This window comes from Argopecten irradians, chromosome 12 (genome assembly GCF_041381155.1).
Source record: "Argopecten irradians isolate NY chromosome 12, Ai_NY, whole genome shotgun sequence".
Taxonomy (NCBI): domain Eukaryota; kingdom Metazoa; phylum Mollusca; class Bivalvia; order Pectinida; family Pectinidae; genus Argopecten; species Argopecten irradians.
The window spans coordinates 23,293,743-23,320,008 of NC_091145.1; the positions used below are offsets into that span (position 1 = coordinate 23,293,743).

A 26,266-nucleotide genomic window follows, 5' to 3' on the forward strand; every position below is an offset into this window, starting at 1 on the left:
CGAAGTCATTTTATTCATATTGAAATCTAGATATAAGTACAGAAAATTGAAAATCAATATACATTGTACCATATATCAAAATGAGATAAAGAAATATAGAAATTGATATTGAACAGTAACATGGAAGCCCTGTACTGAAATATAATAATCTGAAAGTAATTATTGACAGAAGTATGGCCATCAATTAGATAATGATACATTTTAATGTAAAATGAATCAAGGCTTATTTCAACTGAGAATGGATTAAATGATAATGATTGATTCGAGCAGATTTAGGATGAGTTGCATTGTCTGAATGCAGAATAAGATGAGACATATGCTGTTTCAAAAGCGTTTACAAAAGTGGGCATATTACATTCATGTATATTATAATATAGAACACAAAATAACACATACATGTACTAACATACCATATTAACGAAACCATGATCAAAATTCAAAATAAAACAAAATGTAGAGTGTAAAGAAAGCTTTCTTGTTATCATTGCCCCTCCACCTTCTTCCTCTTCCGCACTATACATTCTTATGCAAATCACCAATTAGACAGAGAATCAGGTAGCGTCGAGGATATCACAATTTATAAGGGGGCTTCCTAAAGCATTATGGAACATTCGTCATGTGAAACACATTAAACAGCTTCTCCATGTTATCCCCTTCATACCCAAGCATGACCTGCAAGTTTATAAGGCGCATATTTCTCTCCTTGATCAGCTCTGACAAAACACGACTATTAATGGCCGTATTTGTAATGCCACTATCCTCTATTAATTCAACAACCGAGAAGTATAGAATTAATGGTTAAATAATTCATCATTATTTTAACTCCTTTTAGTTAAAAGGACACACCATCACTATCTGAAGGACGATTACACAGAGAAATGCGTTAGCTGGTCTCGCCTGTATTGTAAAAAGATAATAAAATGTATGCTGCTTAGCCGAGACAAACCTCATCACCATCACATTTAGTTAAAGCTGTTTTCGCCGAGGTTTAGCCCCGAGGAGAACAGGATTGGTGTCAACCTCGCCCACATAGGCCTACTAAAAACTGTTATTATATGAATGTCTGCTTCTTCACATCATTAATATCGCATAGCTAGTTTGTCGATTCCCCAGGGCGTGCGTACTTACTCTTCTCTATACATGGTATTTGGTACCAACGTTTTCTTGGAACATCAATTTTATGTGAGTCAACAATTAGAAAACACGCAGGTTTTGTAGCCTACACTGTCTTAATGTCTCTTCCTATTTCGCGATTTTAATCGTCATTGATAATCACAATGCTAACCATTGGTATGGAAATAAACATGTGTTTGCTCTTGTTAAGGATATTTGTTTTGATATGAAAAAGTTGTTTGTATTGAAGGAATGGTGCTCTGCCTATTGGTATTGGTCTTGTATATATATAATAGGTTTAGTAGACCGTCATTACTTAGTTTTATCACATAATCCGCCTGATATCCAGTAATTTCGCTCATGTAATTTTGTTGCATATGTCACTAGTGTAATATGACATAGAACGATTTTCATTGCATGAAAATTCATTGTGAAGTCAGACAGAAACAATAAAATGACGTCAGGAATAAATGACGTGACGTCAGGATTACGAGGACGGGGAGACAAAATGGCGGCCATCGCTGGATTTTCGGAATACATTTCGATGTTAAATTCTTTGTAATGTAGGTTTTGTGGTTATGTGATAAAAAGTAATCTGTATCATTTCATATGATTTTATGAAACTCGTCTCGAAGTTTTAATTTTTGCTCGCCAAGGCTCGTAAAAATAAAAACTTCTTTGACTTTTATATAATCTCATATTAAATGATCACTCATGTAAGATCCTGTATATGTGTGCAGTAATTGTCATACTCACGAATCAAGAAAAACATATCAACATCTTGAGAATTACAACACATTTACTTACAATGCGTAGGTTTAGTTTTACAATGTCATATAAAAGCTCAAAAGGAATATTGGGAAGTACTGCCAAATATCGTTATATTTATGTCTACAAAGCAGTGAAATGAGTACATGTGGTCCAGGTTGAGGTCTACGATTTCATTTCACATTTTTACAGTGGTTTTAATAATTGTGATTTAAAGTGATTTCTGTAGGTTTGTCTTCATTTAAATATATTGTAAACATAAAAACCTTTTACAGTGCAAATAGTGTGTTTTGCATTATTTATTTTGTATTGTATTGTAAATCATAATACAGTATGATTATTTGGTTGAATGACTTTCATAGCTTTATTCATCAAAACTGATGATAAAATAACATGTCGAAATTCGCCCAGTTATGCCACATATTTTTCGCCCAGTTTTGCCACATATATAACTTTCTTCACGTAATTAAAAAAAATCGACGGATTAAGGGGCCAAAAAGGGGCAAACCAGATTTGGTCATTTATTTAAGGTAACTGATAAAATTGTATAAGACTTAAATACACATAGAGATTTACACTCAATGACCACATTATCTTCATACTGCTTATTCTGATAACAGAGTTATTTCCCTTTATTTATGGGAGTTAATGAACTCGCAGATCTACCTGGGCTATATTTATTGCTTAAACGACATGTTGGCTGGGTAATCATTATGTTACGCTTCTAAAATCAATAAGCTTAGATGAGCAAGTTATTAGTCTTGGAGTCGATGACACCTCGTAAAATTGTGGCATCCCTTGTCATCTTCTGAGCAATGCTAGTGCCCAGGAAAGTAGAATACTGTCGAACACTCATCAAAATGACACATAGCGGAAACAGTATTGTAAACATATCTTTTATTCAATACCATAGTGACCTTGAACGAAATCATGATAGACATCATGTACCATAAGTCATGTTTCACTTTCATAATACTTCAACTTTTGACCTATATTCAGCAAGCACAGAAAATATGTAATATAACGGTGAAAATTTGAAATTTTGTTCTGAGAAGAAAATGTGAGTGCATTGACGTCAATAGAGAAAAAAGGTGTGTTGTAAACGTCACCACAGATGCATATAGATACGACAGATGGTTGAGGATGCTAACTATTATCTGAAAACTACGATATCGGCAAAAAATATTTTGGAAATCTAATAGACCTGAACAGATATTTATTGAATGGACTTGATTCTGTGGCTTTATCGTTCATCAATTTGTTTTCACAATAGAAAAAATGTGGTATCTTTTCATTTAAATGAAAAAAAAAAACAGAAATCCATCGACAATTGTATTTAGATGTTATTGCAAAAGTCCTATTTCAATCCTTTAGAAGCCTCTTCTTTGTTACCATGGCAATACAATTGTTTAAAACGTTACTATTTTATTAGGCATCTCTCGATACCCTGTATTTTTCAATTTTCGCTGAAATAAGTAAATGTCTATATATGTTTTGACAAATGAGAACTCAGGAAATGGTGGTAATATTTTCCATTCGGTCACTTGCATAACCCCGCTCATACACGTTTAAACACACAACCCAATACTAGTGGAGGAGAAGGGAGAGAAGGGAGGAGAAAAGAAAGAGGAGGAGAACGAGATAATGATGATGATGATGATGATGATGATGATGATGATGTTGATGATGATGATAATGAGGAAGAGAACGAATTGATGATGATGATGATGATGATGATGATGATGAGAATGAGGAGGAGAACGAGATAATGATGATGATGATGATGATGATGATGATGATGATGTTGATGATGATGATAATGAGGAAGAGAACGAATTGATGATGATGATGATGATGATGATGATGATGAGAATGAGGAAGAGAACGAGATGTGGATGAGGATAAAAAATGTTTACTTCCAGTAGAACTGCACAAAAATACAGTGATAGAATAGCAAGATATAAACTAGGGATAATAGGAAAAAAGTTATTTTTGTATATAGAGACAACAGTCAATTAATGAAGGATTTACACTCTCTGTTTTATCGCAGGTACCACTATGCAAATTTAAATACAATCCATCTTATCATACATTCTCACATTTTACTCAAGTAGTGAAACGGGACACAATGAATAGTCTGACCTCTAATCGCAGTTAGTACCAAAATGATCAGCAATAAAACTTCTGGTAGTTGCAACCAATCTATAGTATGTACTTTGACATGTTCACAGTCTTTGGGATATATGTTACAATTTAGAAATGAAATAATAAGAAATACATTTATAAGGCTTTTCTGATTTTTTCGATGTATGCATACATTGGGAATGTGATGCTACAAAGCTTTCTGTGTCTTTGATTCTACTTCTACTGTGCTAAGTAGGTTACGGTATCGCCACCAGGTAGTAAATTTTGGCAGACATTTCGATTATTTATCTTTATATGAAAACAAGTGCAAGCTGACAGACGTTAACCCTGGTGCACTTGCTTTGTTGAACGGCAGCTTCCTGTGTTAGTCATTGTTTACCAATGACGGGAGGATTAAATGATAGATGTATACGATGCTTATGTTATGTTGAAGATTGTGGTAAAGAACGATGCGTGAACGGAAAAAGCCTTTTTTGTTTATCAAGTAGACAATTGTTTTCTTCCTAATTCACTGACTGGCTTTATACATGCATTATACGGGCACAAGTAATAAAGACATAAGATACTTGAGGAAGAACCGTTTGTTTATTTAAGATAAAATGACCCTTTTGCCATAGCTTACGTTCCATTGTAGGAGATTATATCTCGGTAGGCCAGAGGTGTTTGAACTTGTACTCCACTGTATCGATCGTATTGACACAGTCACCACATTCATATAGGGATACTTGACCTGAGGTGTTACCATGTCTGGTGTCATAGAATATAATACAGAAAACGACGCTGTACTGCATCGGAAAACAATACCACTGCAAGTGCTAGTATATCCGTATTTATGATAAAAAAAGACAAAGAAAGAGAACAGGAACAAGAAAGAGAGAATTTTGTTCAGGCTATCAGAGTTATTCAATTTATGATAAATTTTTTTAGAATTTTAATCATCGTTTAAATCTTAGGCGTCATTAAAAATTATTAGAAGATTAAAACATGTTTTGTGGAATATAATACTCGATTCAGATCAAGATATCAGATGATGTTAAAACCTCCATGGACAATGGACGACAGTTGTGGTTTTGTGTAATACAGGATTATACGACTATGGATTTTAAGTCGCGATCACAATCCCAGCGGCAAGCAATGACATTTTAGTTGTGATGCGATTAACGATCAGGTCTAAAGCCCCAGCGATTTTCGACATCGAGGAATATTTATTTAGCATTATATAATTATTATCATTAATAATATTAAACAAGTCTTAAGTGCCCAACAGAAAATTGAAATATGTATTAGAACTAAAATCGGGAAATCAAACAACATCGGATGGACAGTATTTTGTTAACAGTTGTTTGAAGAAACCTATGGAGAAATATCAATGTAACGCCTACTGTTAATTCATCCTCAGTGATAAAAGTCAAGGAACACTGATATGTGACCTAGATAAGTCATGTATTGTCTTTTTTTATCAGTAGCTACCTATGTAACAAAAACAGCAGAAAGGTTATGAACAAGATAAGTTAGGTATTGACTTCATCCACAACTACTTGGATGATAGAAAGCGGCTAAAATGTCATAACCTAAACGAGTCAGCTTCCGAATTCATTAGTAGACTCCTTAGTGACAGAAAGCAGCAGAGTAGATGTAAATTAGATAATTAAGGTGTCGATTTTATCTGCAACTACCTGGATGAAAAAATAGCAGAATGTTTATGACTTTGATTTACATAAATCAGTTATTGACTCCATCCATCTACCTGAGTGGCAGAAAACAGCAAAATGGTTATGACCTAGATATACCCAAAATTATTTCATACATAAACTTACTAAAATGTTTGTGAAAGGATTGAAATTCTTATACTGAAAATAGGCTTGATAGAAATATCAAAATATATGTCTTACGTGTAAGTACAAACATTTAGTGATACATATAAATATATATGAGTACAAGAGCGCCATTAATACTCGAACATTATATATATTTCAGTGTTCCTTCTATTCGCCGTTCAATTTCAACATTTTTCATTTCATACAAAATATGAAAAGGGATCAAACAACAGGATAAGCCTATACAGGTTCTCTCGTTGTTCAGACAAACCATATATGTGTGTTTGTATACTGTATAATATGAAATGTTCGTGAGTACTTTCTTTGAAGCTTTAAGATATTTCGTGGGTAGAGATATTCGTGGTTTGTCCATATATTGGCTGATAATAACTCGGCAAGCCTCACAATGACAAACCAAAATCTGAGCACTCGAGTTTCCACTTGACAGACCTATGTAATTATACGATTATAACAATTTAATAATTTCCATCTCACTGCATGCTGTTGTAACAATTACTTGTAAATAGTTCTCGCTATCGTAACTCTTTAACCGACATTTGGAGTCTTACCGGTACCATGGTGAAGATCATGTTTATTATTTTCGATTCTGTATTAATCCCTTCGTTTGTCTCCTTTAAATTTATCTGCCCGGACCTGTCGTGTGTTCTTTCCGACTGTGTGTTGAGATAATTTCCAGTGCTCGTGTAAATCACTGTATTATATAACACCTTTAACAGGGAACTTAACTAGAGATATTGTTTAAACCATTCCCGTACTTAATTAACGTACGTGTAACATGACGTTATTACAGCTATTGCTTAATAAAGTCATCGTACTTATAGGTTAGGTGGTGACAAGCGGTGATAAAAAGTTGAAGAGCCATGCTTCCGGACTAAAAGATCGATTTTAGATAACATATTACTCCAGCATTGTCTATGATTAATCACCGCCTGTGGTTTTAAATACGACAATGCTCACATATTGATGCTGAAAATCAAACTATTAATCTCGCCACAAATTTGACTTCCATACCATTTTATGGTTAGTATGCTGATGATATATCATAAAATCCATTGTCTTCTTGTAATCCTGAATCATCCTACCCTGATATTGGCACTTTGTTTTGGTTATTCATTCTAATGAAACATTTTTCTAATAAGCATAAAGAATACTTTCTGTATTTGTATATCACAAAGTTATTAGCCTTTACATTTGTGTCGTCAAACAATCGATACGTACCCGCAAGGGATATAACTCTGTTATATGCAAAGAAGGAATATTCCAAGTGGAATGTGAAATCTGATATCATTGGTAATCGGTCCCCTGCGAGACGTTGGATAAGATTCAGGAATATTTTTCAATTATTCATGAATATTTTCATACAATTCATAAACTGAAAACTTCATGAATAATTTAAGGGAAAAAAATTCATGAACATTCCTAAATTCATGAAGGTTCATGAAAATCTTTTATTCATGAAATCGTGTTCATTCATGAACAACTCATTCATAAAAATTCAAAAAAAAGTTCATGAATATTTTAAAAATATTCATGAATTTAAAACCATCATGAATTATCATGAAAGTTTATTCGTGATAATCATGAAGTACAACTGGCACAAATTATTCATAAATATAAATAAACTTCATGAACTGGAAAAATTCATGAATATTGATGAACTTGTGTCATGTTCATGAAGTTTAATGAATGCAATATGGAGTCAGCGGCATCTAAATTTCATGAACTGTACGGGGGTCCAGAATTGAAATTTTCTATCAAACCAATGACAATTCTACTGGAATCAATTCAATATTTGATTAAACAGATTCTTAAGACAATAAGTATAATCCATTTATTGATATATAACATCAGAGGATCACCAACAGTTTACTGTGTTCATTATATTTTCATACTGCCACAGATAAGTGCTAACAAAATCTGTTTTCACTGATACACATCAATCAATTTCATAATACATTCCAAGTTAATTAGTATTTGTCCAAAATAAACCTATAATTGTAAAACATGATAGTTTCATGTTGAAAATTTAATTCAAATACATTTGACAAAACTTCACAAACCAATATCTATGCATAATCACTATAGCAATATCAGTGTGAAACATGATAGTTTCATGTTGAAAAAAGAACTGCAAATAAATCAAAACTTACTGGAAGTGTTCATCTGTGCTTAAAGAAATCCAGGAATGAAATAATCCGTTCATTAATGTGCCAAAACGTCCATTTTAAGATGAATAATGTTTTTCCTCACACATGCCAACAGATACAATGCCATTTTGGATTGTGGCTGTTTTGGCGGAAATTTATGTAGAAGTCATGTGACTAATGTGGTCATGTGACAAGTCAGTGGATATTCAATAAAAGTCATCAAAATGAATGAAATAACATTTCAAGAATCATTCATGAAGTTTTATGCATTACTTATATTCATTAAAATGCTTAAAAATAAATGAAACATTTTCATTCGTTTTGAAGAATTTTAATGAATATAAGTCATGCATAAAACTTCATGAATGATTCTTGACACATTGATCATGAACAATCATGAATGTTTCATGGGTTCATAAAACTTCAGGAATAGATCATGAGTGTCATTTGATGAATATTCATGAACTTTTTTTCATGAACCACAATCTGCTAATATTGTTGAAAGTTCATGAATCATTTATGAATATTCATGATGTCATTAATACCATCTCGCACGGGGAGCCAGGAACCAGGTGGGTAGTGACATTGTTAGACTTATCAATACCGAAGTGAATCCTTCGATATGCTACATTTTGAAAAGTAACAGTAGTTTAAACTGGAAAAATAAGTACTTAACGTGTATATTGAAAATGAATCGTTTAAGAAATAAACTGTTACCAGATTGGACATACAGTTGATATGAAGCCCATCCGGAAGGACGATAAATAGAGTGGCGTCCGTTAGGGCGCCATGAATATTTATCTTTCTGACGGATGGGATTCATATCAACTATATGTCCAATCTTGTAAAGGTTTATTACTTATATTTTCATTAAGATCATTCATATTCAAAATCATTCACGTATATCTTTTGAATTTCCCGCTTGCGCTAGTATTAACAGCCATAGCATCAGCATCTTAATAAAAATCAACACAAAACGGTTTGAAACAAGCGAGGAAATGAATACTATGCGATGATATTTTTCAATACATGCTATTTTGTCAACACGATATTACTAGTGGATTTCAAAAATCGCACAACGTTAAGACCGTTTTTTTTTTATTTCGCCGTTATACCTAAGTATACATGGTATACATTGACTGTGACGCGGCGGAAACGTTAAATATTCATACGCTTGACCAGATTAGAGTTCATAGCCTTATATTGCCCAGTAGAATGGAAATAAAGTAATTTGATCTAATAAGTACTTATTAACAAAGAATCTCGGTTAAGGTAAAGTCCTTGAATTCCTTAACGGGTGTCTGTTTCACCTAGGTTAGTATTTTCAGCCATCAACTATATTTAGTGTCTCATGCATAACCTCTAATTAATCATGCCTTTTAACATTACTGATATCAAAAAGTGTTCATGTATGCAGCATGGTCTTGGAACAAACACACAAACAAAACTGAGGACCAAAATGGCAAGCATTCAGGCGAATCCTTGACTTGTATTGGCAGATAGCGTGCATATATGTTATTAACAGCGTTTGTTGGTTGATTGAAACCCGATCTTACGTTTCTCAATATCTTAAACGTTCTGTTAGAGGTTGCGAAAATGGGTCAGGGACAAAATTCAGAAAGGGTGTTTCACAGCACGTGGTGATCTGTACCATACAAGGATATACACTTATATTAGGGATCTTTTATGTTAAAGTTATACAATATTCTATTGTACTTAATTATCGTTTCCTGTTTGTCTCTTATAAAGCTTAGGCCCTAGTACACTTTATCAATGTAAACCGGAGCATCATTAAAGAAAGATACATACATAGAGTAAGCTCTATAGTTTTACGACAATACTCTTAAGTGTGAAAACTAAGTACATACAGATAAGTGAAATTGATCATATGTAGAATTAACTGTTAATAACATAGGCGCCATATAGGGTGTAATCAATAATCTAGCAATGACGAAAGTACACAAAAGTCAAATCATTAAAACTGCTTTAAGAATAGTAGGAAAGGCCGCATCATTTATCTGTTCTGTCTTTTACCGATGACAAAAACAACATGGTTATGCATAATGTCTACTGATGGTAAGACAAAAGGGGGACGCATAATGTCTGCTGATGGTAAGACAAAAGGGAGGACGCATAATGTCTGCTGATGGTAAGACAAAAGGGGGACGCATAATGTCTGCTGATGGTAAGACAAAAGGGGGGACGCATAATGTCTGCTGAGATGGTAAGACAAAAGGGGGACGCATAATGTTCTGATGGTAAGACAAAAGGGGGACGCATAATGTCTGCTGATGGTAAGACAAAAAGGGGGACGCATAATGTCTACTGATGGTAAGACAAAAGGGGGACGCATAATGTCTACTGATAGTAAGACAAAAGGGGGACGCATAATGTCTACTGATAGTAAGACAAAAGGGGGACGCATAATGTCTACTGATGGTAAGACAAAAGGGGGACGCATAATGTCTACTGATGGTAAGACAAAAGGGGGACACGCATAATGTCTACTGATGGTAAGACAAAAGGGGGACGGTAAGACAAAAGGGGACGCATAATGTTCGTAACGATGGTAAGACAAAGGGGGACGCATAATGTTCTGATGGTAAGACAAAAGGGGGACGATAATGTCACTGACTGATGGTAAGACAAAAGGGGGACGCATAATGTCTACTGATGGTAAGACAAAAGGGACGCATAATGTCTGCTGATGGTAAGACAAAAGGGAGGACGCATAATGTTTGCTGATGGTAAGACAAAAAGGGGGACGCATAATGTCTACTGATAGTAAGACAAAAGGGGGACGCATAATGTCTACTGATGGTAAGACAAAAGGGGGTCGCATAATGTCTACTGATGGTAAGACAAAAGGGGGACGCATAATGTCTGCTGATGGTAAGACAAAAGGGGGGACGCATAATGTCTGCTGATGGTAAGACAAAAGGGGGGACGCATAATGTCTACTGATAGTAAGACAAAAGGGGGACGCATAATGTCTACTGATGGTAAGACAAAAGGGGGACGCATAATGTCTGCTGATGGTAAGACAAAAGGGGGGACACACATTATGTCTGCTGATAGTAAGACAAAAGTCTGCTGATAGTAAGACAAAAGGGGGGACACATAATAACTGCTGATAGTAAGACAAAAGCATATTGTCTGCTGATGGTAAGACAAAGGGTGATAGGACACCAAATATGATAAATAGGAGTAACCCATGATCAGTTTAATCATTTTATACTTTTATTCTGTATTTGTATATCGAAGAGTTATCTGTCCTTGCAGGTAGGTATTGATTGTGATGTCATGTGTTTGCGAGCGTAACGCCAATTATATCTAGGAAAACGATGCGAATTGCGCCCACAAAATAATGACGTAACAATGGGTACATATCCGCATGGGAGCTAACTCTGTAATATGGAAAGGCGGAATACATGATGCTAAAATATATATACAATATTATGTAATGTGTATTTCATTAATCCGTCTAGACGTCACCTTGACATGATATCAGAAAACTTATTGCTTTGTTTATCATGTATATGTTATTTTTGTTATATTGTATGATATTTCTAACTAAAACATAATCATATTGAAATCGATATTTCATTAATTCAACCAGATGTTACTTTTCTTAGGAACAATAGTATCACTCTCTCAAAACCGTTCGGATGACGCAAAATTCAGTATAATCGGGAAATATAAAGATAACAAAATGCAATTTTACTTCTGCATTAATAATCGCTCTTATTCCATAACATTAACGTGCCTGACAAGCTTGAGCGAGATAAAACGTTACACTTTTTTAATTTCATAAATATCATATAGACTGCCAATGATTCTCCGGTATTATTTAAATGATTTATCGATAAGTCACGCATCAAAGACCATATATGTATTGCAATAAATGTTAATATTATATATTATGAATAATTCATGAATAATATTTGCATATTGTTTATAACATAGCTGTTATCATTTACAACTAGACGCCAATTGTCCACGAAGCATCATACTACAAAGGCATTAAAACCTCTTGAATTTCCGATTTCATATTTTCAAATTGAAGGTTTTATTCAAATTAAATATTGCTGGTGACACTAATGGCAGGGTAATGTCCATCGATGTGATGTTATCAGTATTTTTCGTGATATTAATCTTAGTAATATTTGGTATGGACCGTAGCGATATTACCTAACAGATTTAAACAACCAGACTTGATTTATGAATTGTGATGCAAGGCTTTGTACATACACATAAACATGCTGCGCTAAATAAAGATTTACACACACAGGAGATGTTAAAGCATTCTCCTCCAAGAAATATTGATTTTTTTTATCACATAAATGTAACAAACTGCGATCTTTTAGCAATACATTCAATAACTATATTTAAGTTCTAATAATCTGCCGATTTTTTGCCGTTAAAATCAGGCTTATTTAAACACCCAGCGAGCAGTATTAACAAAGTTAATTAGACGATATGTATATATGAAAATTGTAAACAATTATTTTATTAGCGTCTATAGAAATTAATTCACTTTAGAAATTGCTACACAAAGTTGATGACGCACTTTTGTAGATAGCGAAAATACCTTACATTCATATAGGGTATTTGGAGTATGAGAAAAAACTATCAGTTAGTAAGAATGTTAAAATTAGTTTGAAAACATTTTTGGGCTGTGGTTTAAAAGTTTGCCTTTCCGTTTTTCGGTACGATTGTCCTTAAGCCGACAAGGCACATCTCTAAATTTTCGAAATAGCTTGTCAAAATTAACATTTTACAGAAATATTTCTTAAACTACGAAACAAATTAATTGAAATGGCAATAGTACACTGCATTTGATACATGATCATATTATCGTGGTCGATAAATGTCATTTTCTTTTTCTCGGCCACAAAACCTGTTGCTATCATGATCATATTATCGTGGTCGATTTCGATTTTATTTCTATCGCCACCGTTGTTCAATATTAAAGAGAATGACAGCATGTTCTGGATTTATTTTCATAAATATTGAAGAGTGATCAAATAATTGTCAGAAAGAAATAGAAATACGTTTTGTTCACATATATCCAATATTGATCATTTGCGTATGACAAAATTAAAATACCAACATTTTTTGCTTGAAATCCTTGATATGATATGAAACAACTGTACAGAATTATTAAAATAAGAATATAATTACAACTAAACAAACAATATAATAAGCTTTTTATTACTATGATCATAAACAATATATAAAGATAAATGATGTGGACGTTTCTGTTAAAATTGATATCAAAGCAAATGGTAAAAAAGATTACATTACATGAACAGATATCCAATATGCCTTCAAATTGTATAGCTGTACGTTGTCATCAAACTCCATATGAAAAGGCAATTAGCCGAGCTGTATTAGAAACCAAATATAGACAAAGTCAGGCGGTATTAATAGGATTTTGTGATAATAAACGTTTAACTTTGCGGACTCGCTAGACAGTCAATTCCGACACATCTACGTTTGAAATACTGTACAATATCAATATGTACGGAACTTTATTTTAAATGGAAAAGCTCAATCCGTGGATATTACCAATGAGTCTCCAAACAAGGACTAAGTTGACACTGGACAGTTCCAGGGAAGCTACTAGACTTGGAAAAGCAGAATTTGCAAATTGGAATGATATAAGGGACAATTAGTATGTTTCTCAAAGATGCACGGAAGCTAAATGTACATTATGAATGATTAATTCACGAATATGTAAGTTTACGCTAATTGTTCTATTGAAGCTAGGCCATCAATAGTATGACGGAATTATAACAAAAGGTCGCAGAAAATATTCTTTTTCTACTCATGATTTTATTAATATAATTAAATCTTCGTAAAAATACAATACAATTTAGCAATAAGACATCTCTTATTTTGTTAGATAATTTTCTCAACCTTAAGCGATTAAGTAACTTCAATAAATTGAGCAATTTCATCATGTATACATAGTAAGAATCGCCATTAAGCAGAAACGTTGCAATTTTTCGATAAAAAGAGTTATATTTGGGTAATTCCAAGGTTTTATCCTTTCGGATTCAAAGTCTGTGTATTTATTGTTTTATGTGTGGGTACATAAATACAATGAAATGGAAAAGACTTCATTATGCTACCCGTAAAATTACAAATAAGCGGGAAGTGAGGGAGTAAAATAAATTGAAGCTCCGAACACCTAAGAAGGACAAAGCCATGCAGATTGTGACAAAAAAGACAAAAAAAACCTCATGTTCCGGACCACAGTCTAACAGTACTAGTTATAAGGATTAGGACACAAAAGGAAAACACAGACATCCATTGGACATCCGTTAACTGTGACTATTCTAAGGTAAGTGTTCGAATGGATTCTTTGAAACGTCAATATTTCACTCCTTGTATTCAATTTAATCAAATTATGTACATTTGTATTCAATAAATGATAAGTAATGAATACACCACCGTATTTCGTGAAGTATAGATGAGGATATATAAAGAATAATTTGTTTGGATTGTTTAACATATTGCCGTCCATGAATAGTTTAGAAAGAAGGACAACAAAAGGATTAGAACATTTAGTAAAATATAGATGAGAATATATAGAGAGTATTTCTGTTCGGAATGTTTTAACATACTGCAGTCTATGAGCTTAACACGGGTTGTAAATCCACGTGTTGATGGAGTACGTGAACTAATAAACAATACTATGAAGGACGACTGTTTGCTTATCTCATTTTAATATCAATGTAAAAATAGTGTTCTAAATGTACACAAAATAAAAGCCTATGTATATGGATCCATTGTGAAACATCCCTTGGCAACATGTCGGTTTTAACAGTTACTTTAGAGGATGGAATTATATACACAAATTAGCTATCAGTTATTAAATTGCACATAGAGTCATGTTTAAATTACCACAACCGAATATGACTACTCGTGAGTAAAATCTGAATGTCATTACAAAGCGTATTTATTTAAAGTAACCCTCTAGTTAGAAGTGTCAGTAATCTAGCTACACAATACATCCTTATAATAAAAATACATTTTGTGGGTTAGTGAAAACGAGTAACCTGTAAAACTCTACCCTCGACTGATTAAGTCAGCGAGGTGTAACTTACTGTTTAGTCTATGATAGACGTAACTGAATCAGATACGAGGAGGTGTAGGGTACACGTGTTTCTACATCAAAGTATGTGTCCGTGTGTGTATGCATTTGAAATTTTGTGAATGTTTTCACATACTGCATACAGACTTGTGTACTTGCATGAGGTCTTACGGTTATTTTAAAAAAAAAACCTTTACAGTCGTCAGCGATGTCTGAATATGAATAGTCATGCATTTTTAAGATAACTGCTTCATTTCTGGTCCAGTGAACACTTTTCCTGTTTTCAGTTGTACCAAAGTTGTCATGAATAAATAAAAGTTTTCAGTGATGTATTTTGAAGCACAAATATGTGAGGATCAGTTCGAGTGGTGTTGTATAGTAATATGACATGTACAATACCTATGATAACATGTGATAGTGGGTAGATTCTTCCTTGTGTATGCGTGTTTGTGATAGAAAAGTAATACATTGCTGATGATAATATTGATATACACATAAACTACGTGACTAAGACCTAAGCATTGTCATTTAATACAGTATGTACGTACCTGTGTAGAACAAAGCTGACACTCAGACAGGTTAGTGTTGATACATCCCCAGCATCCATGGAATAATATCAGTATGGTATACCACAGTCTAAACGTCATCCACTCCAAACACATTGTAAGCTTCTTCATTCTTCCTAATGCTTGTCAAAGTCATCATTCATATAAATCATCAGTAAACCTTACCAACACACGAAATTTGGCGATATCGTCTAGCTACCATGGCAGTTAACTGTCACCATTACGCGGGAATGACAGGTATATGATCCATATTTGCCGGGTGTAGTCGCAGGTGCTGCACTCTTATCATTGGACGTAATAATTCACATGTAATGGCTAGCACCGTTAATGTAACTGCTGGTTTGAGTGGCTGTTTGGTCATCTGTCACTGTATGTTATCCATCTGCAGGCGAGGTACCGGCTCCGATCGATGTAGACTGAAACACAGCTCTCCACGTGCTGTCTTGGAAAATGACTTAAAATTACCCGGATTGAAAGTCTAATAACATAGAACAACGTAAAATGACAGTGTTATTATCGATAGTACACCTGTGTTACATGTGAACCGCATGGAGTACTTCTGTCAATACCGGCCTCCGTTCTGGGTCGACCTTGACCTGGAAGAGGAACACATTTACGAGATAGGCTTGACCGAGTTGCAATCCAGTTTAAAAATCAGTACTGCTCTTTGTTGGTGTTATGTGACTTACATTACCGAAGTTTGTTTTGCATAGTAACATTTGTTAGGAAGGTGTGGAGTAGTATTGATCCACGCGACATAAATCGTATGACATATGACAAGATTGTCATCTCTAACAGGTTTAGAGGAATAATGCATGTTATATATTGTATAATAAACGCATCCTCTAACGCCGATCAATACATGGTATGACATGTATAACCCTATTCTGTTCTCGTATCGATAAGCAATGTAGGCAGCAAGGTTGACAACATTGAAATCGTGTGTCCTCAAGCCAGCGTTCTGTACCAATATGAACATGGTGACTTGATAGGTTGAGCGGGCGTCGTCTTACAGACTGTGACATGAATAAAATGGCATGTCGAATTGGGCAGCCACCCGATAAGGAAAACTATATAATAGGCTAGCAGGTCTTAGTTTTACATCTGATACCGCCATAAACGGATTATCCGACGTTTTATGTGTTAATTGTTATTTATGTCTCGATAGAAGATATTCTTGATGAATGGTACACACATACAACACACACACGCAGAAACATAAGATTTGTCGCATATTAAGATAGAGTAGAGCTAAAACTTCGTTTATAGTTACTCGGAAGCAATGAAGAGAGCTGTAACATAAACAGAACATTTACAATATTTTTGAGGGGAGATGCATTAGTACGAAATTCAATAAGAAAACAAACGATGAACCTTTAGTATATCATCGATATAGCTAGAAATAACCACATGTACACGTAGGTTTCTTTTCATTCTTGGTTTATTCCAAAAACTGGCAGCGCGAGCCATTCAGGTTTCCAACGCGGCATTGTTCTTCGTTGCGATTTGGGGGGAAAATTCTCACTTGGCTGCTTAGGTGCGGGGATCTAACAGGATTCCCCACCAACTATAACAAGGAAGATTTTGCTTGTTATACAAAATGTTGATATCGTAAAGAAACAAGGATCCGTAATGATTTCTTGTGATGGAATTGGATTACATTGGTACTTAGGCCAAGAACGGTAGGCATATCCTGGATATTCCAAAATAGTTGCCCCGTGCACGTATTATGTAAATACAACAGCTGTATTCATATGAAGTAGTTATTGTCTACTGTAATCAAAATTTATTAGACATTTGCTACCGTTTTAATATATTTTAAATTTATTTTAGTTCACTAATATTGATCAATATTTAATGACTTTTGAAACGATAGGTATGGTGTTAATTTTTCTACAGTCATTTTGTAGCCAGCTAACCTCTTTCTATAAAGACTGCCAGTTTGTAGCCACCTAACCTCTTTCTATAACGACTACCAGTTTTAAGCCACCTAACCTCTTTCTATAACGACCACCAGTTTGTAGCCACCTTACCTCTTCTATAACGACTACCAGTTTGTAGCCACCTAACTTCTTTCTATAACGTCCATCAGTTAGTAGCCACCTAACCTATTTCTATAACGTCCATCAGTTAGTAGCCACCTAACCTCTTTCTATAACGACCACCAGTTTGTAGCCACCTTACCTCTTTCTATAACGACTACCAGTTTGTCGCCACCTTACTTCTTTCTATAACGTCCACCAGTTTGTAGCCACCTTACCTCTTCTATAACGACCACCAGTTTGTAGCCACCTTACCTCTTCTATAACGACCACCAGTTTGTAGCCACCTAACCTCTTTCTATAACGACCACCAGTTTGTAGCCACCTAACTTCTTTCTATAACGTCCATCAGTTAGTAGCCACCTAACCTCTTTCTATAACGTCCATCAGTTAGTAGCCACCTAACCTCTTTCTATAACGTCCATCAGTTAGTAGCCACCTAACCTCTTTCTATAACGACCATCAGTTAGTAGCCACCTAACCTCTTTCTATAACGTCCATCAGTTAGTAGCCACCTAACCTCTTTCTATAACGTCCATCAGTTAGTAGCCACCTAACCTCTTTCTATAACGACCATCAGTTAGTAGCCACCTAACCTCTTTCTATAACGTCCATCAGTTAGTAGCCACCTAACCTCTTTCTATAACGACCATCAGTTAGTAGCCACCTAACTTCTTTCTATAACGTCCATCAGTTTGTAGCCACCTAACCTCTTTCTATAACGACCATCAGTTAGTAGCCACCTAACCTCTTTCTATAACGTCCATCAGTTTGTAGCCACCTAACCTCTTTCTATAACGACCACCAGTTTGTAGCCACCTAACCTCTTTCTATAACGACCATCAGTTTGTAGCCACCTAACCTCTTTCTAAAACGTCCATCAGTTTAAAGATATGTAACAGATTTCTCTAACGACCACCAGTTTGTAACCTATTTCTCTAACGAATCCAGCAGAAGTGGTCGTAATATTTTAGTTCCACATTGCACCTCTCCGATCCATTACAGTTTCTAGTCTCTGTATTCTAATTTCTCTTTATGTATTAACTTAGCCTCGAGGGAGGATTACGCAAGGAAGAGAATAATTAGCCGTGTAATGATTTTTTGTAACTAATGATCGGGTTATTGTCCTGGTACTACTCTGTCACAGCATAACATTTTATCTTAGACGTCAATGTTTCCTAATTTGCAAAGTTAGTAAAAATATACATTGGATATGTAGACCATTTATATGAAATTGTATGCTTTATATGTTTGCTATACAATCTAGTTTAGATGTTAAGTTTTCAAATGAGTACTTTTTCTAAAAAATGACATAAAAAATAGATACATTGACCATTTATACGTATTTCATCATGTTTTATAAGGTTGCTTCTTGGTATTTTAACAGCAAAAATAAATAAAGTCCAGTGTACATCAAGATAATTTCTGAGTTGGTTTTATGAAAATCCTAAGCAAACCAACTATAATCGAATAACTGTTAACCTCTTATCATGGTCTCTTCAAGTGTTGTTAAATCATGGATAGATTTCAGCTTCGAAAATTACATTGTTATAAATTGAACAACGTCTGAAGATGACTCTGATGAATGACATTTTTTTACAGTTTAAACATTTAAATGAATGAATGATTTGTTTGTTTGATTGATTAACGTCCTATTAACAGCCAGGGTCATGTAATGACGGCCTCCCATGTATGCTGTGTGTTGCGTGTATTTTTGTGCGAGGTGCGTGTTTTGGGAGACTGCGGTATATTCATGTAGTGTCTTCTTGTATAGTGGAACTGTTGCCCTTTTTATAGTGCTATATCACTGAAGCATGCCGCCGAAGACACCAAGCAACACATCCCACCCGGTCAGATTATACTGACAACGGGCAAACCAGTCGTCCCACTCCTTGTATGCTGAGCGCGAAGCAGGAGCAGAAACTAGGGCATACCACTTTTATAGACTTTGGTGTGTCTCGACAAGGGGACAGAATCCAGGACCTTCCTCACAGGGGCGAACACTTAACTCAAGGCCAAAAGTGAGACGGTGCCAAGGGAGGCATTAGGAAGGATAAAGTCAGTTAGGAAGAAGAGAAAAGATAAGGTCCTAAATTTAGTCGCCTTTTACGATCATGCAATATGGGCAGCAGGTACAATTCTAACGACATACCTGCAGGGCCTGACAAAATATGATAACTTGATAAGATTAAAATATGGATAAAATGAAACTATGACCATTTTACGAAATATGAATTAAGAAAACACATGTTGCAAACGATGATAATAAAAAAAAAACACGCAAACGCCCCAAAAGTTCAATACTCCCGTAAACCTGTATTTTACCAAATTCAGAAACATCAGCCAATATCGAGATTACACGGCAACCATTTCGTTCAGTCGAAATTCCTCTGAACACTTTATTTATTTATGCCCTATTCAGAAGTAAGACTCAGGAATTTGGAAAATACTTCATTTTGTTATAAAGCAAAGCTGCACAAATCACGTTCTATTTGATTATTATACTGCTATATGCTTAAGGACACAGAAACTGGTTATTGTTCCAGGAGAGGATTATGATCACAAAAGATCAATATTCCCATAAACGACTTTCCTTTTTTGAAGTCCATTGACCCATTAACAACGCTTCGGGTAACATATCTGCTTTGTCTTTACATGCTTCATCTCAAGCAAACACGTGCTGTAAATGATTTAAATCTCAATGTTATTTTCAAAAAAATGAAAACGACAAAAGTATATATATCAGGAATGATTGTAAAATTCCACGTGATCTGATATTTTGTAACATAACCCTACATAGCCAGATTAACTTAGAGCGCTGTTTATCGAACATAAAAACAAACGCATATTTGTAAACAGTAGAATCGAGCCCATAGGGCTGTACTTAAGCACGTAATAAAAGTATGTATATGTATGACGAATGTCAGAGAGAATGGGATTAAGTCGCCATTACATCAAAGTAGCGAAATGATCGTGTATTTGAATATGGCGTTTTCATTCCGATAACTATTTATGACATAAACTATAAGTGTCACAATAGATTAATATATTTGTGTAAACGTACAACAATAGGTAGTTAATAGGGTAATTATAATTGGTGTAAGGTAAGGCTATTATAAATATATTTTTATAACAATAATAACAATAACAAGAGGCCTCCAGCCCGCAGTATGATTTAACAATATTTTGACATCAATACCTTATATAGTAAACAGATTACATCTATATATGCTATATACAAACATTTAGTTTGTACAATGACCCATAAAACTGTGTATAGTACATGGTTTCTGACCTCACTTCATTTTGCCTTTTTAACAAAGATAGCAATTTTGTTTGAAATGAATTAACCTGAAGAGTCCAGTAAACTTATCCATTTTGGGATATGTGAAGTCTTGAAATAGAGCATTTCAGAAGAAAGTGAAACTCCATCCCGGTGTTGTTACAATTTTTACATTTTCTCTCTTCTTGGAGTGTTAATGTCTTTTCCCGTCGTATCGGACAACAAAATACAAATTGAATATTAGAAATAGAGGTTACACAACGATTGGTTGTTGGATATGGAATTTATTACACACGAGTGAGTTATTTTTTTTTTAAATTACTAAAGACACGAGCTTCAACGAGTGTCTTTTGTAACTTTTAAAAAATAACTTACAAGTGTGTAATAAATTCCATATCAAAATACATTGAGCTGTGTGACCTGTTTCTACCACTATTAAATCATCTACAAGAAGGCAAAAACCAGATATTTTTCGACATATGCAAATAAGGTGTAGTGATATCATCATAAAATAATACATGGATGCACCAAGTAGGTAAAAAAATTAACAGTTTTTAAGGTATTGCTTATCAGCACATGGTAACCCTCATGCTGAAAGACCGAATTCTTTCCTTTGAGCTACACATATACATACAAATGCACTAGTCCAACTTACAGGTTAACATTTTCTCATTCGGGTTCTAGTAGAACTAAATAACATGTAACAATACCTGTGATATCACTATTGATATACTGGGAATAACACTTGAGGAGTATTACAACGACTGTGTGTATTGTCGTGGGTTATTGGTGTATCTGCTTTTTCGTCAGCCATTATCCTTTTACCAAGGCCATTGAAGTAATGGGCGTATTAGATTTTCTTTGTAGATTTATCTCGATTTAAGGAATGGAATTACTCTATTTGTTTAAACGATAGCTTTGATGTTAAAAGATTTTGAAATATCCAGATTATTTTGCTCCTGTAGAAAAACTGGGAAAATACACTTCCCTGTTGAGAGGCCCGACCAGGAATCGAGCCCGGGTCTCAGTTGTGTACTGACGGCTCTACTGAGTCAACGAAGCCGGCTCCTTTATAGTTAGCTGAGTGAACAGACCGTAATACTCTTTACAAACCACACCGACATGCCCTCTTTACACTCTGATAAATAATCTGCACTTAGATGTTTAAAATGGAGATACAGCGCTCTTGTTACGTTCTACAGAATGATATGCCCTAATTCGTATCCACAAACCGCCTTCAGAAAATGTGTAGGTATACACTATCTATTATTAGCTTTTCGTACATACAGTGCATTCAAACACCAATTCGCAAAATGCTTAGTCTCAACTATATGTATCAACCAATCTTTGCTACATTTTTGCTTTGTCAAGAAAACAATATACACAAATTATAAATCTCATAAACGTTGTATCTATTAGTAAGAAGAATCAAGGATGTATTTGAAGTACTTGCCACATAAAAATACTCCAATAAAAATCCGAATATGTAATCCATGAGTCTAAAGTCTAAAGTCAAATTCCAAAATAAACGTAATGGTTACTTAAGAACAATGTATAGTAAACTCTCAAAGTAAAATCAGAACTACTGAAGTAATTATTTCTTAGCGTAAGTTATCATACGTGGTCACACAAAATTCGTAGGTAAATAACTCAACACAATACACAAAACCAAACTATCTATACACAGCACAGTTTCCGGTAATATCTAGCATCAAAGCACTGTAATCTCTATTACCATCTCTTATTATCATATTTATCGTCAAAGAATTTGCAAACTCTGTTTGAATGCTGAAACAATTCTTCCGCATGAGCTACATTTGTAAGTCCACAAAATCCTACAATATTCAGAAACTCAACAACTCAACGTAAACAACTAAAATAAACCCTCACAAAGAACTGCAGAATTAGCATAACCCCCTAATAAGACTCTAAAGTCATTTTGATATGGACCTCAAAACTATTTCTTAACAACAGAAATTAGTCCCTATGTTCTTGGCTATTACTGGGGTATATAAGTACCACTAAAATCTAAAATTAGAATGGTCTCATATGTTCAAAAACAAAACCTAAACTGGAAGTGAAAACCATAGCAAACTGCTAACTCCCTAAATAGCATCATACTTATTTTCACCAGAAGGTGGGAACGAGGGAACTGGACTAAATAAGCCACCATCAATGACATCATACATATTTTAAGACCATCACCTGCCACCCTAGGAACTGGACACACTAACTCCTTTATTGAAATTTATTAATACACTGCAGTACCCAGGCTCTGTATCATACATGTATACGTATAAAAAGAACTCCCAGACCACTAAACAGTCCATCCTCGATACTCCAGGGGTTCCGATCACTTACGATCTCTACACCCCTGGACTATCTCATAGTAAAACTGGAGGCAACAGAATAGAACAGGTAATTAAGTCATACGACGTACATCAAAAGACCCGTATAACGGTACACTGTGGTTGACTGTGTGGCTTTGATGTTAGGCGTCGCTCTCTCTGTAGTCTTCAAAGGAAATCTTTGCTAGCCTGTGATTGGTCAAATGTTTTCCGCTGAGCTGCCTACAATTTCACTATGAGATAGTCCAGAGGTGTAGAAATCGTAAGTGAACGGAACCCCTGGAATATCGAGGATGTAAACAGTCAGACTTAAGAATTACACTTACTCTGCTATTTAACACTGCTTATGTTTCCTATTCTTAGTCAGAGACTACTTTATACGGTTATCACTGCCAATGACCTGACCATATACAACACTACCCATAGCCTCATCTTACCAATACAAAATACAAGGAATATAATCCAAGAGACATAGTCCAGGTAAATAATCTAAACCTCCACACTATTGTAATGGCAAAACCACACATGCAGTCAATAATAATAATATATGTTTGTGTGCAATCTTTATCAGGTGAAAGTAGTTCGCGTCAACTGCAAACTCGACATATGTAACACGATTAAGGATGTAGATTCCTTCTCATATTGTAAAAATCAAAAAGAAATGTATCATTTACTTCTATATGATGTCATACATGTATGATGTTGTTAGCACAAACGTAAAACAAGCCGCTATAACTGAGCCACATATGTGACATCATCTCATTGTTATGGCATTATGGAAAATGATAATTTATGAACGTAGACATTAAATTTGCATGTCTCCGTATTCATATTTGTATTAACAGAATGAAGTTTATCGACAAATGTTGAATTGTAAGTCTCTATCTGCATGTGTTTAGGAGGAAGCTATATAAATGACTGGTAAAAGTTAATCATCTAATACCCAGGTGTCACATACCACGTGGTGTGTGATTGAAAATCGGATTTCCGTTATGTTCATTGGCAATCCATGTAAAATGGAAGTCATCGATATATAAACATGATCTTCTAATGTTAATGCGCATACGATCAAAAATTGTAGTGCCGTTTTCATAACCCTCCAAGTGTACTAAGAAACTGTTTTGTCCATATACATGATTTTTTCACAAATATCTCGGTAGGCTTCCATTCTTTATATCTCAGAAAAATATCATTATACATCCGTTATGAAAATAATTCACAAACTCAATACTTTTATCCCAAAATTATTTTGGAAGATTTGTGGTAACTGACATTTGTACTTTGGGGTTCATTGCTCATTTATGCGACACATGACAGAGTACTAAAGTAGCTAACTTTTACTAGTAAATAATGTTGCCCCCTCCCTCCCCCTAATAGCACTAGTTGTCTAAATTCTGTTCGTCTACCAATAAAATAAACTAGGATAATTTCCTTGACACATTTTTTAAAACGGCTTTTAAAATGGGAATATAAAACGAGATTGATAATTTTGTAGATTCGTTAATACCACACATAGCAAGACATGACGTGGAAATGGTACAGCGTACATGGTTTATTTGTGTACTATTGAGTCCTTGTTTGAGATTCATAGAGTTCTGATATAGAAACCACACTGTCTAAACTACACCACTCTTATTTACGTGCCGGGTAACTGACGATGGATACCTATAAAAAACCGCAGTAACAAATCAGATATTTTGTCCTGAAAGCTTATTGATTGAGCGTTAATTCGACATAATGGCTAATTCAGTACTTAGATTAAGAAAACATTGTAAATCCACAGACAACATTATAATCAATGACGTGCGAGATTTACTTCCGAACTTTTTGTTATTGTTAGTTGGGTTTTTTTCGCTACAGTGGCAGGATTCGATTTTTTCAAGCCTCTAGTCGATTAAGATAAAGCTTTCGATTTCAACATACATGTATGTATCCCTTGTCTCTAAATATAGCATATAGATTAATCGTTTCTGTTCGTATACGGTGGGAAATATAACATCTTTATCGAAAAGACATGGTCAGTGTATAATTTACAATATAAGCTTAAAATAGAATGAACATGTTAACAGGATTGTAGCAATATGTACTCTAATGAAATAACACTAGATTCCTGAACCGATAGAAAATTTCTAAAAATATCTTATAGATTTTTTTGACTGTCAAAACACCATTTTAGACTAATAAATTGTCTGTAATAGAAACAGAAGCCAAGCGACCAAAAAGTATACCACCATGATCTGGTACAAAGTAACTGACGTTTTACTGCATCGATTGTTTTGAGGTTTAGTGTACATAGTCGTAATAGCATTCTTTATAATTTCAACATAGACAATCCGATGACTTTCAAAACTGTGTAGATTTTGCAGTCAATTTTGATACTATGGATGCATCCGTAAAGTAACGTACGCGTCTAATGGTATCAAAGTTGGTGCAAAAACTACAATATTTAAAAAAAAAAAAAAAAAAACTTAAAAAAAAAACTCGCTTTTCGGGATTATATGGAATGCTACTACGGGTATGGCACAAAGGAAAACGCAGAGCAAATTAATGTGTGCAGCCGTATACGGTACCATTCGATCACGTGGCTTTGCCACACTGAGAAAGACAAACAACAATGTATTGTGTTCAGTAATTCTGGATACCTTCATCAAAATTGTATACTTTTCCCCCTGCATTTTAGTCTTTAGTCCATTTCGACAATTTTTACCAGCTTGTGTTCTTTTCCCTGGAACACGACGTCACGCTCACAAACACTTGACGTAACAATCAACCTACCCATCAGAACAGATAACTTTTTAATATTCAAATACAGAATGACGAGATAAAGAAGTGAGTGTAATCCCGTTGTAGCCGCGTCCAAGTCTGTGTTCAGAAATGAGTGAGAAGGGGATAATGCCTGCATGGTTACCAACAA

The 26,266-nt window shown here is 34.6% G+C and overlaps 1 protein-coding gene across 1 annotated transcript in view; it reads right to left on the reverse strand.

Moving 5' to 3' along the window:
• LOC138336322 (uncharacterized) overlaps positions 1-16,405 on the reverse strand; it is a 68,757-nt gene extending 52,352 nt beyond the window's left edge. The window contains exon 1 of the mRNA XM_069285760.1: positions 15,662-16,405. Coding sequence (XP_069141861.1) covers positions 15,662-15,790 — 129 coding nt within the window. The 5' untranslated portion in view covers positions 15,791-16,405. The remainder of the gene's footprint in view (positions 1-15,661) is intronic.
• Between the last annotated feature and the right edge of the window lie 9,861 nt (positions 16,406-26,266).